Source organism: Colletotrichum destructivum, chromosome 6 (genome assembly GCF_034447905.1).
Source record: "Colletotrichum destructivum chromosome 6, complete sequence".
Taxonomy (NCBI): domain Eukaryota; kingdom Fungi; phylum Ascomycota; class Sordariomycetes; order Glomerellales; family Glomerellaceae; genus Colletotrichum; species Colletotrichum destructivum.
In genome coordinates, this window is record NC_085901.1 from 666443 (window position 1) to 682224 (window position 15782).

At 57.6% G+C, this 15782-nt stretch overlaps 6 protein-coding genes across 6 annotated transcripts; 2 read left to right on the top strand and 4 right to left on the bottom strand.

The window, feature by feature from the left end:
* The first annotated feature begins 632 nt into the window (after positions 1-632).
* On the top strand, positions 633-8829 carry CDEST_09376 (Putative FAD/NAD(P)-binding domain, FAD/NAD(P)-binding domain superfamily). The gene is made up of 5 exons (XM_062925535.1): positions 633-2376; positions 2431-2603; positions 2689-3425; positions 3502-8324; positions 8384-8829. The coding sequence occupies exons 2-4, from the start codon at positions 2579-2581 to the stop codon at positions 5020-5022; spliced, it is 2283 nt and encodes a 760-aa protein (XP_062781586.1). The 5' UTR covers positions 633-2376; positions 2431-2578; the 3' UTR covers positions 5023-8324; positions 8384-8829.
* Positions 639-2273, bottom strand: CDEST_09377 (uncharacterized protein). Its single transcript, XM_062925536.1, has 2 exons — positions 1865-2273; positions 639-1809 (listed from the first exon to the last, which is right to left on the bottom strand). The coding sequence occupies exons 1-2, from the start codon at positions 2240-2242 to the stop codon at positions 1525-1527; spliced, it is 663 nt and encodes a 220-aa protein (XP_062781587.1). The 5' UTR covers positions 2243-2273; the 3' UTR covers positions 639-1524.
* Positions 5025-6943, bottom strand: CDEST_09378 (uncharacterized protein). The gene has a single exon (XM_062925537.1). It carries the CDS (start codon positions 6885-6887, stop codon positions 5259-5261), a length of 1629 nt encoding a protein of 542 aa, XP_062781588.1. The 5' UTR covers positions 6888-6943; the 3' UTR covers positions 5025-5258.
* On the bottom strand, positions 6945-8206 carry CDEST_09379 (Putative F-box-like domain superfamily protein). Its single transcript, XM_062925538.1, has one exon. It carries the CDS (start codon positions 7878-7880, stop codon positions 6969-6971), a length of 912 nt encoding a protein of 303 aa, XP_062781589.1. The 5' UTR covers positions 7881-8206; the 3' UTR covers positions 6945-6968.
* A 1955-nt stretch (positions 8830-10784) lies between the features above and the next one.
* CDEST_09380 (Putative major facilitator superfamily, MFS transporter superfamily) lies at positions 10785-13883 on the top strand. Its single transcript, XM_062925539.1, has one exon. It carries the CDS (start codon positions 11745-11747, stop codon positions 13536-13538), a length of 1794 nt encoding a protein of 597 aa, XP_062781590.1. The 5' UTR covers positions 10785-11744; the 3' UTR covers positions 13539-13883.
* Position 13884: 1 nt separating this feature from the next.
* On the bottom strand, positions 13885-15616 carry CDEST_09381 (Putative D-isomer specific 2-hydroxyacid dehydrogenase, catalytic domain-containing protein). Its single transcript, XM_062925540.1, has one exon. It carries the CDS (start codon positions 15161-15163, stop codon positions 14078-14080), a length of 1086 nt encoding a protein of 361 aa, XP_062781591.1. The 5' UTR covers positions 15164-15616; the 3' UTR covers positions 13885-14077.
* Between the last annotated feature and the right edge of the window lie 166 nt (positions 15617-15782).

Consider the following 15782-nt stretch of genomic DNA (forward strand, 5'->3'; position numbering starts at 1 on the left):
GGCAAGTAGAAAGGGTGGTAGCGAGATTGTCAAAGCCAAACCAGATCGGCGGGAAGCCGGTCAATATAAGGAACACGGAACCTGCTCACAGCGGTGGCAGGTGGGGGCGCAAACACCAAACCTCTCCTACATGGCGGCAGAGAACCTTAGGATACACTTAGGGAGGTATGCTGGGCTTGTGGCATGTAGCCAAACCGCGTCGTTGGAGCATGCTTTAATATCAAACGCAACGGATCGAAGTCTCTTTCTGGTAGATTGTATCCATGACTGCGGTGGTAGCGTTGGGGAGAATTAGTGTTTGTTCGATGTGCGGCAGAGCCCTCCATTCTCAGGGAAATCGGGGCTGGGAGCCTGGATGAGACTTTGGGCTTTAGTGGACCAATGTACGTGCCTGGGTGGTGAAATGAACTTCCAAAAACTTACAAACCATAAGTCCTTGTACACATGAATTTACTTCTCTGACTTGTTCCTGTGTCCATGGTACGGTTGGGATGATGAGAAGACTAGATAAGAAGCACCCTGAGGCCTGCAGTCGCCTATCAAGGTTCCCAAGTCAAGGCAGATACTGGTTGCGGACGGACGATGGTTTGTAGGAAAATAAGATCTTAAACTTGTCTAAGATTAGATGTTTGGCCCGCAGCTTCGATTTCCGTCCGTAAAAAAATGAGGTAAATAAAAACAACCACGCTGTGGCTGCCCGGTGTCTCATGTCGACTGATGCCCACAGACTTAGATATTCCGGCGGTTGGATCCATGGGGTAGTAAAACCTGGGGATTCCAACGGTCATGTGTCCACATGAGAGAAGCGCATCGAAGCTTATCCCTAGCCAGCCGCACCCAGAAGCTGCACGTTCTGTCCATCAGCCAAAAGACACGTCGATCTGATGGGGGGTGAGATTTCTTCGTCCCTCGGAGCGGAGAGACATTATCGACGGATCGGCAGTAAGCCCAGCGCTTCGCCACTTTTATCACCACACGAATTGCCAGCTTCTTCACTCGTGCAACGGCACAGCTTTCTTACAGGACTCGTCTTGAAATCGCCCACGTGAGGACAAGGGTGACGCCGTCGATGGTCGTTCGAGATCTGTGTCGCCGTTGCACGAGAACGAAGGCGGGCAAGATGCAAGAGGAGGGCGCGGCCATGGTCCTACAACCAATGATACAGCTCGTTCGGTTGGGATTATACTCCTGTGTGTAACCAAGGTACCATGCGGACGGCCGTCTCGCAAATGAAGGCTGGTCACCGGGACGGAGGGTCTCCGACGAAGGGGTTGGTGGAAACAACCGATACGTTCGGTTGGGTGAGGATGGCTAAGTCGAATCCTGTCCTCCTCGCAGAGACAACATCGTTGGACTTTCGTAAAGACATCTTGTGGACTGTGAGTGTGATGCCAAACGAGTTTGCGTAAACGTCCATCATGGATGGCTGGTCTTTGTCCCGGCTTGTCAAGGGTAGGGCAGTGTCCATTGCTGTTCTTGTGTTGCTCGAGGCACGCCAACGTTCCGAATAGCTCCCGATGAAAGCTATTTCGAATGGTCATCACAAGACCTGTGAGTAATTCCGTCCCATTGTTGAAGTCGCTGCAGGAAGCCGGGGTCGTCTGGGTCGTCTGGGTCCGAAGTGGCCGTAACGGGGCCCGAAACCTTGGCTTGGCAACCCGCAGTGGAGCCAGCCAGACTGGCGGTGGGATTCTTCTCTCGGGACAGGGAAGAAGGGCTACAGTAGTTTCCCTGCCGCAAGCCGGCACGTCGACGTCCAGCGGCACCAGCGATGGCCGGCTGGACCAGTCCCGGCGACCGTGTCCCAGTCTCCTGGGGCGGGTGACGACCTCTTTCTACTTGCGGTTGTCGGGTATGGACCTACACTCTGGGATTCTCTCCTGTGAGAGCTTGATGCCATAAAGAGAAGAGCTCTCGTCGAATCGACACTGTTTGCGGGTCCAGTCAGGCATGATGAGCTTCGGGCCGATGTGCAGCCATCCTCTTGCATGCTGGCGTCCGTGTTCGCCAGCGTTGTGTCTCTGGCGAGATGTGTGGCGGCTACCGTGACAGTGATACGTCGCATTGGTGAGTAACAGTAGCTTCCTTGAATGGCGGCGATGAATTTTGGCTCCAGGCACACTCTGAGGTCGAAAGTGGTGGCATTGTACCTAGTAGAGGAGGGACTCGGTGAAGCCAGCTGGTACCAATCCTTCGCAGCTGATAAACGGGCCATCACTCCCTTCTGCGCTTGCTGACTCATCACGGAAAGCGCCGGCCTCAATCGGCGACAGGCCCCACAATTGCCGCTATCCCCGACGACGACAAAGCACTTTTGGTGTTTTGGCTCGAGAACTTCCACCGCATCTATGCCTTGATGAGAATCTGAGGTAGAGTGTGTGTCTGTACAAGATCGATGGGGTTTTGAGACAGATACTGACTTACTCACAGCCCACTTAAGCCTCAATTTCGCCCAGAGGCTGCTCCGACAGGGATAATCTCATAGTGAGGGGCTCATCTCTCTCATCCCGTCTTCATCCCGCCTTCATCCCGTGTCAATCGCCCTACTCCCCCTTCCCCCTGCTTTCACCGAGTCACCATGGCCAAACGCGTCTGCATCATCGGTGAGGAACCCGCACGCGTCTCTATCCACCTCCGGCTACCGGCTCACCCCCGCGCGGCGACCCTAACTAACCACTCTTCTTCCAGGTGCCGGCCCCTCCGGCCTCGTGGCGGCCAAGACCCTCCTACGCAACGCCCCCGCCGGCGCCTTCACCGTGACCATCTATGACGCCCAACGCCGCATCGGCGGCCTCTGGCCCACCCGCCCCGCCGACGCCGACGGCCTTGTCCACCCTCTCATGGTCGCCAACCAGAGCCGCCACACGGTGCAGTTCAGCGACCTCGCCTGGCAACCTGAGGACCCGGACCTGCCGCGCGCCTGGATGATCGGCCGCTACCTCGAGCGCTACGTCGACCGCTACGGCCTCGGCGCCGACCTGAAGCTGGGTCACCGCGTCGTCAGGACGGACCTGCAGGGCGACGGCACCTGGGCCGTCACTGTCCGGCCCGAGGGCGGCGGCGGCGGCGGTGAGGAGGTGACGTCCGCGTTCGACTACTTGCTCGTCGCGTCTGGCTTCTTCGGTAAACCCGTCGTCCCGTCAGACGTCTCATTCGACACGGACGGGGTCGTTCCCGTGGTCCACAGCAGCAAGTACCGCGACCTGAAAGGCCTGTTCCCCGACGGCGTGAGGAACGGCGGTGGCAAGATCCTCGTCGTCGGCGGCCAGATGTCGGGCGTTGAGATCTCGGGCACCATCGCGACGCAAGTCTCCGCCGCCGTCAACGCGCCGGGCCCGAGCCCGCTTCCCAACGCCGACAAACTCACCGTCGAGCATCTTACGCAGCGTCCCACGTGGGTGTTCCCCCTGCATACCACGCCCAAGGTAAGCAAAGCAAGCCCTCACGCCTTCTCAGGCCCCAGGCAAATCAAGACTATGCACAAGACTGACCGAGCTTAAGCCCGGATCGACCGCAGCCCCCTTCCTCCCCTTGGACTTCTCATCCTACAACCTCAACAACCGGCCCCAACCCCTCGCGAACAGCCAGGGCCACATCACCCCCGAAGCCGCAAAGCTCACCCACGGCATCTACGCAACCTCCCTAGGCCAGGACCAATCCGCCTTCTCCCCCTCCATCGCCGTCACGCCGGACCACCACTCGGAGCCAGCCTTCCTCGCCGTCAGCGACAACTACACAGAATTCGTCCGCGCCGGCCTCATCGCCGTCTCCAAGGGTAAACTCGCCTCCGTCGCCGGCACAACGGCGACCCTCGTGAACCACCACCCGTCGTCGTCGTCGTCGTCGCCGCCCACAATCGACAACGTCGCCGCCGTCGTCCTGGCCACGGGCTTCGATCCCTCCCCATGCCTCTCCTTCCTCCCGCCCAGCGTCCTCGACAAACTCAACCACTCTCCGCGGCACCGCGACCTGCCCCTCGCCCTCGCCTTCCACGGCACCCATGTCAAGGACATCCCCTCCCTCGGCTTCGTCGGCTTCTACAGGTCCCCCTACTGGGGCGTCATGGAGATGCAGGCCCGCCTGCTCGCCGCCCTCTGGACGCCGCCCTCCCTCACCCCGCGGCCCCCGAAGCTCTCTGACGCACTCCTCGACGACGCTTCCGACTGGCGCACCGTCTCCCTCCGAGACGACCCGCGGGCCTCCCAGTTCCCGATGGGCGACTACGCCTACCTCATGCAGGAGTTCTCCTCTGCTCTCGGCCTCCCCATTTCCCCGCCCCTTGAGCCCCCGACACCGCTCCTCCCGCACAACAACAAGCCCATGGACATCCTTACGCCAGCACGTTACCTGTCCCCCCTGGTCGACGAGGCCGCCCGGGCAGAGGCCGCAAAGTCCCTCCAGCAAACCCAGGCCACCGCCATCGCCGGGCTGACGACGAGCCGTTTCGTCCCAAGGGCCGTCTTCCGCAGCCTCCTGGGCACCTGGAGGCTCGAACGGAACCTGACCAGCAGGCTGCCCAGCCATCCGAGCGGTCACTTCAGCGGAACGGCCCAGTTCCTCCTACGCGACAAGACCGCCGACGGACTCAAGTGCGCCTCGGCTCCCGTCCCCGCGGCGGACAAGCCCTCGGACGACGACGACGGCGACGGCGACGGCCTGGCGACCGAGTACCTCTACATCGAGGACGGCGAGTTCCGAGCCGACAACGGGCTGGTCTTCCGGGCCACTCGTCGCTACGTCTGGCGGTACGACGAGAAGAAGGACGTCGTGAGCGTCTGGTTCGCCAAGACGGACGACGCCAAGCGGGCCGACTACCTATTCCATGAGATCGAGTTCCTCCCGCCTCCTGAAGGACATCAGAAGCCGTGGCAGGCAAAGGCGGGCCACCTCTGCATCGACGACTTTTACGATGTCAAATATGACTTCGCTTTCAAGGCTGTCAATCTCCAAGAGTGGGACATTCAGTACACGGTGAATGGACCGAAGAAGGACTACACTATACACGGTGTATATAGACGTTAGGGGTTAATTTGGAAATGATAGAGCCGTAGAAGGTCTGAGAACCCGGGGTTCCATGGAGGGCATTCATAGACGTCATGCCTAGGTATCAAAATGAAAGAGAGCCAGTTAGGGATCAAGAATTCTGGTTGGTGTGTAGGTCAGTACGGGCGGACTATTGGTACGTTTAATCATTCTCGTAGGTTCTGCTTATGCATGCTCTTTTCGTCCATCCGTTCCCTCTCCCCCGTCGCTATTCGTCAGCGAAGCTCGATATCCAGTCTCGCCACACCCTGGATGTTCTCAAGCAAATTTGCTTTCACAGCGTCTTCTTCCCTCTCCCGGGTTGTCAAGCGATAGTACCTGTACGACAGAGGATGGTTTGCAGATGGACGAGCAAACTGGGGCGTATCCTTGCCGTCCATCGTAAGCGGGCTTGTCGGGGTCGGCGGGTTGCTCTCCGTTCGATTGCCCGAAGCCACGTCTTCCATCACCACATCGTCATCCTCGTCCACCTCCCGCATGCTCCCATCCCTCAGGACCGTGCTTCGCAGTACCGCATTTTGGTCTCCTGTGTTGAGTGCCCAGCAACGAGCGGAGCCTTTTCCGCTGAATGCCCAGATAAGCATGTCAGGGCCCGGGTCCAGCGCTAGGTCGACAATGCCCGAACAGACGGCAACGACCTGCCCGTGAACATCAACGGGATATGAGGGTCCCTTGTGAAAAATGTCAGACGTCGTCGCATCGCTGTTGTACGCCACAGCAACCGCTCGGAGTACAGACATTGGCCACCACAGAGCCCAGTCAGCCACGGGGCGATCAATCATGTCCGCAAGGTTACCGAAGCGGGAGATGTCTCTGAACATGTCTGGAGGTAAGGTATAGAAGACTAGCAGCTGCTTTTCCGAATGGAAGCCAAGCTGGTCCACCCATTGTGCTGTTGGGAAGACGGCGGCAACCCTCACGCCATGGGTCAGGTCGGCTCCGACGGCGCACAGGGTTGGAGCATTAGAGCAGGCTGCTGAAGGTGGCCAAAACTGCACCTTTCTCTGGAGGCGGGTCATTGAACCAATTGGAGAGTCGGCGCCCAAGCACAAGTACCCCGTCCTGGGGTCGGTGAAGAGGATATGAGAGCCGTCACTCAGGGGCACAGCCCGATAGTTGTCGGCGGCGATGGATCTGGGTTTGGGAGCCTTTTTCCCCCATCCCCTCCACGTAGTTCTGCGGAACGGCGGAGGACTGATGGAAGCACTCAGCTGCTGTTCTGTAATTGTGTAGACATTGGAAGTATCGGCTTCGGGGCCAGCCGCTGATGTCTCGAGTCGCGAAATAACGGCGGGGATCTCGGGAGGATAACCGCCAAAGCTGCCGCCCAGAGCGCCCAGGATGATCTGCATCGAAGTCGAGTTGCTGTCCATGGCTGCCGCTGAGCTGATCAAACGAAGCTTCTTGACAGAATCGACAGCAGGGCGTGGTGGAAGAAAGTAGACGAAGTCGCTCCGCGTGGACAGGGGGAAACGGCGGACAAGATCTCGGTTGGTTTGACCGTCAACCCAGTGCAGCTCGACAGCAGACGAAGAGCCAAAAGCGACACACACGCGTTGGGGGCAAATTGCAACGGCGCGCGGGGGATTCTCGGCGGTGCAGATATTGCGGTAGATGGATCTGGGGCCCGTCTCGACAGGAGGCGGAAGCGAAGACGACCGCGAGCGGCAGACACACGATTGACCGTGATGCTTCAATCCTGTAGTTTTGGCGTCCCTGGCAGAGTCTTCCGAGGCTGTTGTGTCCACCATGTACTTTGACATGAGACATGTGATGTCACAAACAATGCCGTTCCGGCCATCGAGAACGGCGGCGATGGAGTAGCGGCCCCAGGAGGTGTCCATGGCGCAGCAGAGGACGCGGTAAGGACACAGAATGGTGGCAACGGGGCGCAGAAGACCCTTGTGGCGTGGTAACGTCTCTTGCTACGAAGACATGAGCCACCGGGGCGACTTGGCGTCTCTGCATCGATGGTTCAACTCGTAGACGTAAATGACTGCTCCGTAGCTGACCATCAGGAACTGGCCACACATGCTTGCGGTGTACCTGGCACAAACATCCTCGCCAGTCCCAGATACCGTGCCCGAGTCGAAATCGGTGAACTGCGTCTGACTGATCTCGACGAAGGCGGGTTCAAGCCCGTGATGACTCGGGCCCAGGGCACACTCTCTGGCGAGCCACTTGGACATGACCCATTCCTCGGTCACATCTTGGTCGTGAACATTGAACAAAGCATGTTTCCCCTGCTTGACTTCGAGGATTCTTTCGATACTGGACCACCATCCTCCGCGCTTGAGCATGGTGACGAGGATGGATCGATTCAAGCTGGCCCAGAACCAGGTGCGGCAGGTGTGGCGGGCGACATTGAAGTCGGGAGGGTCGAGCAGAAAGTATATCTGATGCAAGATCTCGACGGGCAGACGCATGGCGGCTGGAATTAGCTGGGATAAGTGGTTTTCGTGGCCGTGCAAATGCACGACGTCGTCTGGATGGGCCTTTATGGCGACGACAAACTGAAGACCAGGGGACAGCATTGGGGGTGGGATGGTTTTTGAAGAGAATGATATATCCAATGCCTGAATGGTAAAAGAGAGCGCCCCGGAAATCGAAGTCTTCCTCAGAACTGATGATGATGTTGTTGTTATTGTTATTGAAGTTGTTGTCGACGATAATGGCGACGCAAATGCCGGCGTCCTTTGGGGTGATGGGATGGGATGGGAGACGAAGACGGGAGATGGGAAGCGAGACGACGTTCCACAAGGGGAGAGAAGGGTAATTCTCAAGAAAGACACAGCCAGAAAAGGGCGACCCATCAGGCTGCCGTCTTTATCTTTCATGTGCTCTTCGCTCTCGACTTCCGATTCTCAGGAGGAACAGACAGGCCAGGCGCGTCCGGTTCTATCGTGTCAGCAAGAGTGAGACGAGACATGCAGCGTTTGCCTCGCCAAGACCCGAGACAAGAACGGAAGCACAATCCTGCGCGGGGGAGGAGCCACACACAGCATTTGCAGTTGGTCAGCCATTTGGCTTTCGACTGGGAAAGAACAATCAACTATGACATCTGGCGAGGGTCAGACGACTGGTGATGATGGAAGAAGGCACGACTTGCGATACGGAGCCTGACGATCATAGATCTCCAAATGGTCTCCGCTCTCATCAAAGCGGGTCGGTTAGCTCAGTTGGTTAGAGCGTGGTACTAATATTCCATCTGGAATGTTGAGTAATGCCAAGGCCGGGAGTTCAAGCCTCCCACTGATCATCTCTTTTGCTTTCGGGCGCAATTACTTTTGTCATCATGTTAATGCTCGGGAACGACCAGGACCTGCCGCTGCCTGTGCACGTGCCTGTACCTAACTCACTGTGGTTCCAATAGGGGTGAACCGGTATGAATTTGCTTCTTGAATTAATTTGGTTCGTCGCAGGACTTGGGTTGTTCGTTCTTCGACTTCTCGGGCTAGCAACGCTCCCCAAGAGTGCGGGCGCAGGCACACTGATTGCTTGATGGGAGGTGGATTCGTAGCATCCATCGGTGGTCGTTTTCGATGCGCATTTGATCCTCAATTCCCGAGAGGTCCCGCGGCCACCACAAGACCAAGAATGCCAAGCTCCAAGCCCGTCGCGTCAGCCTTTTAAACCACCCGGCTGTCGACGCCCTTGGAACGGAGGTGGAAACGCCGACCACGAGGCAGTCCGGGCACCGGCGACCCAAGACGCGAGCTCCGACTTTTAAGAAACCGCCGGTCGCCCCACTACTGCCACCACCACCACCACCAACACCATTTTGGGATGCCTGCAACGATAGCCAGCCGCACATGCCCTCTCATCGCCTCGTGTTCCAGGCTCTCTCCATAAGTCAAACTGCAAAAGCGGTCTCCGCGACACACCATACCCCCTTGGGCATCAATCAAGACGAACCCAAGCCCGCATGCGCATGGTCTTGCTGATGCTCCAGAGCACTAGAGCCTAAAGGTATGCATACCGCTTCACCCACCCCCAGCCGCATCACTCCTAGTCACGCCTGCCTGTTGGACTCACCAGCCGCACACTCTCTCGGCTCATCTGGCAAGGTCCGTCGACATTCCCTGTTCCATCGTAAGATGCTCTGTCATCAAACCCCTGGACCGATGCAACAACACCCTCTTATCTATCCACTTGCCAATCCCCTCAGGCTCCGTGATGTCGAGCGGTATCGGGGCATGTGTTGATGGATCCAAAACTGCGAAACCACCACCAAAAGGTACCACTCCCGGACCCTCACAAGCTCCTCTTATTAACCTCCTTCCCAGCTCGTGGACCGTGGGAAAGGCTGCCAAGCGGAGCCCCGAGCAGGTGCAACACGTCGTTCGGATCTTCCAACCTGAGAAATGGTGATACGCCCTCTAGCCCCGAGACCTCGCTGATAACGCGGCGCTCGTGGGAGGCGTGCTTTTGGTGACGAGCCCCTCCCCCCACTTCGTCCGCCGGGAATAAGCACATTGTACAAGTGCAATCAAAAAAAATTGTGTGCGCTCATCCCTGGAAACCTTTTTTCCCCCCTTGCTTCGACTCCACCTCTTGAATCATTTCTTCACGAGAAGGCGAGACAGCAGCGTCCACGCTCTGGTAGCAGTCGCAACCGACGGCTTCCGCAGCACCTTTCGGTCGAAACCCCGTCAGGGACGTTAGGCACACCAAGCGTATCTCTCAAGACCAGTCGAATGAAGGGAAACCCCCACGGGAGAGAGCAGAGTAAGTGATTCTCGTGGCTCAGTGAATCATTAAGTTCCAGGGCGTACGAAATCTCTCTGGGCCGGCGTGCGAAACCTGGCCCCCCTCCGGCCGGAGCCCCGCTATGGACCCGCATGTTTCCGCCGACTTCTACGGGTCCGTGCGTCCCGGACGAAAGGGCGCTGGCTCGGCTTTCTCTCATCTGAGCTGCCCACCTGGTAGCCGACGTAAACAGCGGAATCCCTCCCGCCCGCGTCAACCCCCCTCCCCTTGTTGATTGATTCAGAAATTACAGGGTCATAAAAGTTCAGATGAAGAGCCTACAAAGTTAAGAGGGAGTACCCCCCCCCCCTTCCCCTTTCCTTCATTTCACACGACCAGCGAAGTCCATTTGCGGGAGAGTCTCGCGGAAACGAAATGAACAATGTTGGCAAAAGAATTTCAATGTTTTAAGATACTAGAAAGAAGGCAAGAAAAAACCTCGTCGACGACGAGTGAGAGATAATATGACGACACCCCGAACTCATTCCGAGATTTCTCCCCCTGCCCTTTCAGCCCTGAGAGACACGCCCGGCCCTCCAGGGACCCGCCCCCCACTCCCCCTTGTCGAACAGGTTTCCCAAGAGACTAGTGCCGCGCAAAAGTCATTCCCTCTTATTCCCAGACCCGGCCCCCTCCAACCCCCGTTACCTCCATTAGATGACATCCTGGGCGTTGCTTGAATCGTTAAGCCGGACAGAGCCGCAAGGCAAGGATCACGAGAAATGTAGCCAGCGAGAAAAAGGGCAATGCGCCAAGCCCGTCGCGTAAATCGAGTACCGTGCCGCCGCCATCCTCGTCTCCCTGGGAAGCGACGCGATTGGACGCCGACGACCGTTTTTTCCCCCTGCAACATCTCGTGAGAAGACGGAGGCTCATCAGATCCATTCTAGTCCATCCCGGGAATAGCTTCAGTCCGGCTGCGGTCACCTCGAAAATTAAAAAAGGCAAAGAAGTCAGTCCCCCCCCCAAGAAAAAGAAAGGAATGAGAAAAAAGTCGGCGCTCGTGTCAAACGCGACCCCGACATTCTCGCAGCTGCGCACGTCCCGACTCGCATCCTGGTGTCTGCCACTGCAGGCCAAGGCAGGTGCCAGCTGCAGCGGTGACATACATACACATTTGTCTCGATTACTCTCATTCTCCTGCTACTACCATCATTTAGTCCATCATTTAGTCAGCACCATTGACATCGCCGGCCTCGTCTTCCCTGCAATTGCAACGTTCGCCTCCTCGTCGGTGGGGACTCGAGCCGTCACCAAACAGTAAAGGGTGAAAAAAAGAAGGAGGTAAGGGGAGGGGGTTTCGCCGGCGTGTGCGTATCGATTCCACAATGAACGACTCACGGGCCATGACGGAGAGACAGGAAGGACTGCGAGCGTCCAGACCACAAAAATCTTTCCTCCCCCTAGTACCTTAGTGGTGTAACATAGGTAGGCAGGTAGGTAGGTAGGTAGGTAGGTACCTAAGAGCTTTCAGACCCCGTCACGAATCACAGGGGCGGATTGGTCCAAACCGGACGGGAAAAATGGGCCCAGCCGCGATAGTGGATCCCCACTCCCGAATCCCGCGCCGATTTCCCACCCACAGGCCGAATTGCGACCGGATCCCCAGGCCTGCTCTGCGATGGTTCCTGTTGTTATTGTGTGTTATTCCCAGCGGAGGCCCCGAGGGTGACTCAGTCCCTCTTCTTTCCAAAAGATGGGTACGAGTATAAAGTCGGCCTGGCGCCCGCCCTCCTTTCCCGTCCCCGGTCCAGAACATCTCGAAGGACATTTTCCCTTGACCTCGTGTTTACCAGTCTAGGGCCACCATCCCCCAATTCTCTCGCTCCCTACAACCACCTTTCCCGTTATTTCTCACCTCTCCAAGAGGCTCCGGCGTCCTCTGGATCGAATTCACAACAGCGTGATCCACACATTCTGAAGAGAACGTTCCGCACACAAAACCACCCAAGATGGACCACCCATCACGGACGTCATCCCACACCCTCCCGCCAGGCTCTCCTTCCGACATGGAAGATGCAGCGGCAGGACGTCAGTACGCTCCCGTAACGGCCGCCGCCACCACCACCACACCCTCTCACCCTGCCTCACAACACAACAACCGCCGTCGCTCCTCCGTCTCAAGCGCCCTCCACCCCGTCGCGACAAAGGAGCGGGTCGACCCGGTCCTCGACGTCAACCTCCCCTACCGCACCCTCTCCCCCAATGCCAACCTCGACGAGTACCGCATCGAGACCCGCGCCGGCGAGATCCCCGCGGCGACCACGACCTCGGCCGCGGCGGGCCCCGACGGCGCCCCAGCCGGCACCTACAAGCTCGTCACCTTCCTTCCCAACGATGCCGAGAACCCCAAGAACTGGAGCAAGGCCTACAAGTGGTACTGCACCATGGTCGTCGCCCTGACCTGCTTCGTCGTCGCCTTCTGCTCCTCCGTCATCACCGCCGACATCGCCGGCGTCGCCGAGGAGTTTAACGTCTCCGAGGAGGCCGCCCTTGTCTCCATCTCCGTCTTCGTCATTGGCTTCGGCGTCGGGCCCATGGCCTTCGCGCCCCTCTCCGAAATCTACGGCCGCCAGATCATCTACGCCTCGACGCTGCTGCTCGCCGTCGTCTTCATCATCCCCTGCGCCGTCGCCAAGAACTATGCTACCCTCATCGTCTGCCGCACCATTGACGGCATTGCCTTCTCGGCGCCCATGACCCTTGTTGGCGGCACCCTCGCCGATCTCTGGCGCAACGAGGAGCGCGGCGTCCCTATGGCGGCCTTCTCCGCCGCGCCCTTCATCGGACCCGCCATCGGGCCCCTCGTCGGCGGCTTTCTCTCTGACGCAACTAATTGGAGGTGGTTGTATTGGATTCAACTGATTCTTGCCTTCATCGTCTGGGTCCTCATCTCCTTCACGGTGCCCGAAACCTATGCGCCCACGATCCTCGCCCGCCGCGCAAAGAAGATGCGCAAGGAAACGGGCGACGCGTCCCACGTCACCGAGCAGGACATCGACATGCGACCCATTGGTGAGCGCCTCGGCATCTTCCTCATCCGCCCCTTCCAGCTCCTCTTCCGCGAGCTCATCGTCTTCCTCATCTCCATCTACATGTCCGTCCTCTACGGGCTTCTCTACATGTTCTTCGTCGCCTTCCCCATCATCTACCAGAAGCGCAAGGGCTACTCGGCCTCGTCGACCGGTCTCATGTTCATTCCCCTCGCCGTCGGCGTTCTCTGCTCGGCCGCATGCTCCCCCTGGGTGAACAAGCACTACCTCAAGATGGTCGCCAAGCACAACGGCCACCCGCCCGCCGAGGCCCGCCTGATCCCCATGATGCTGAGCTGCTGGTTCATCCCCATCGGTCTCTTCATTTTCGCTTGGACCTCCTACCCGCACCTGCACTGGGCCGGCCCCGCCTTGGGTGGCTTCCCTGTCGGCTTCGGCTTCATCTTCCTCTACAACTCAGCCAACAACTACCTCGTCGATTCGTATCAGCACCAGGCCGCCTCGGCGCTTGCGGCCAAAACCTGCATCCGTTCATTCTGGGGCGCTGGTGTCGTTCTCTTCACGGAGCAGATGTACGATCGTCTGGGCGATCAGTGGGCCTCGTCCCTGCTCGGCTTCATCGGACTTGCGTGCTGCGGCATTCCCTTCCTCTTCTGGGTCTACGGAGCCAGGATCCGCGCGAGAAGCAAGTACGCTTACTCTTCCGACGATGAGGAGACGTCGGGATCCGACATCGAGAAGGCCAAGCCGTAGACGATTGTGATGGCCCCCGACCCGTACCTTAGAGTCGGCCTAGACGGCACGACCTTATCTCCATCACACAAAACACATTTTGCATCAACGATTGCTTTCTAGAAGTCAAAATCGCAACTAGGTACATAAGCCTGTATTTCATCACATTTGAATCATTCGGCGTTTCGATATCGGCGTTGGATGGCGGGGCCTAGAGGCTGGAAGATGTGTTAGATAATAGATGACGGATGCCTTTGACCAAGAACGGTCGGTATCGCAGATAATCCGTAAGCTTTCTTATTACCAAACTTTTCCCCAGAAAACCAATTGTCTCTTTGTGCGCACCTGAGCTAATTGTGGGCCTCCGTTACGAGTTCACAAGTGGCGCAATTTTGAAGAGTCAAGTGGAATGAAGGGCCGAGCGTGATGAGATGCAGTGATTCAATCGTCTATTCATAAGTCGTGATGCGTAACTAGCTAGTTCTTCGAGGGGAAAGTAGGGTATTCATCAACCGGCCGGTGTACCGTTCACCGATTGCTGCCGTGCAACAACATACTCCTCAGACAATGCGGACTGGGAGTGACTCTCTATGCGACATAGTGGACTCTTCCTTGACTAGAGAGTTAGAACACTTGCGGCCGAGCATGAAATCCTCAAGATTCCGAAAGGTGCACTCAGAGATCTCCTGCAGGGCCTCCTCGGTGAAGAATCCCTGGTGTCCGCAGATGAGGACGTTGGGGAAGGTCATGAGGCGGGTAAGCAGGTCATCATCAATGATGTGACTCGAGTGGTCGTTGTAGAACAGATCGCCCTCGCCTTCGTAAACATCAAGGGCCAGACCACCAAGGTGCTTAGTCTTGAGGGCGTGGATAACAGCCTTAGTGTCGACCAGACCGCCGCGAGATGTGTTGACAAGGATTGAACCCGGCTTCATCTGCTTGAGCGTCTTCTCGTTGATGATGTGCTTCGTCTTGTCCATCAGGGGGCAGTGCAGGCTGATGAAGTCGCACTTGGGCAGGAGCTCCTCCAAAGGCAGATATTCGCCGAGCTCTTTGAAAGCGTCCGACTGGAAGGGGTCAAAGGCGTAGAGGGTGCAGCCGAAGCCCTTCATGATGCGGGCCATAGACACACCAATCCGCCCAGTGCCGATGATGCCGACCGTCTTGCCATATACGGTTTTGCCCAGCAGACCATCGAGGTTGAAGTTACCTTCGCGGGTCCGGTTATAGGCTCGATGGGTGCGGCGGTTGAGGGACTGCAGCAGGGCGACGGCGAACTCGGCGACAGCCTCGGGAGAGTATGAGGGGACATTGGCGACGAAGATGCCCAGCTTCTCGGCGGTCTTAAGGTCGACATTGTTGAAGCCGGCGCAGCGCAGCAGAATGGCCTTGCAGCCGGCCTTGTGCAGGCTCTCGACAACATCGGCGGTGAGGGAGTCGTTTACAAAGACGCATACGGCGTCAACATCCTTGACGAGGGAGACGGTCTCGGAGGAAAGGGAGAAGTCATGAAAGATGATGCCGAAGTCGGTGGTGTCGCCGGCGAGGTTCGCATTGTGCTTTTTGAATTCTTCTTTCTTGGCCTCGTGCGCGGCGGAAATGTACTTTTTGTCGTAGGCCTTGGCGCTGAAGACGGCGAGCTTCATGGCGGGCGCTTACGTGCGATATCGAGGTAATCGGGCAGAGCTGCGGGATCAAGAGCTGTTGTGTGGGGTGGGCAAGGAAAGATGCAGAGTTACGCGATCGACGACGAGCTGGAGGATGTGACGGCAGGGAATATTGATGACGACGTGGACGACGATGATAGTAGTAGCAGGAGGTGTGAAGGATGAGAGAAGAGAAAGGAGGGAGTGGAAGGGAAGAAAGAAGAGGAAGGCCAAGGTCTTCCCCCCCTCCCCGCTGTGCTACCTGCCGCAAGAACCTAGGCTCTTTCTTACCTGATGCCAATGCCAATGCCAATGCCAATGTACCTGGTAAGGAGGTCTTCCAAACTGGTACCCAATTGGCAAATGCCAAATCCGGCGCCTTGGTTCTAATGAATCCTTCCTGTTGAATGACGTGAACGGAGGGGGGAGAGGGAGGGGTGTCCAAGCTCTTTAAGCTTGACTTGGGGTGGTGCAGGCTTGGTGAGGAACCTACCTAAGGTAGGTAGTTTGGGTATGGCCTGATCGTAGGAGCTACCCCGCTGATGTATCTCATATGTACCCAAGTAGGCAATTGAACAGGCGCCTACCAGCTTAGGTGCTCAGATAGGTACCTGGAAAT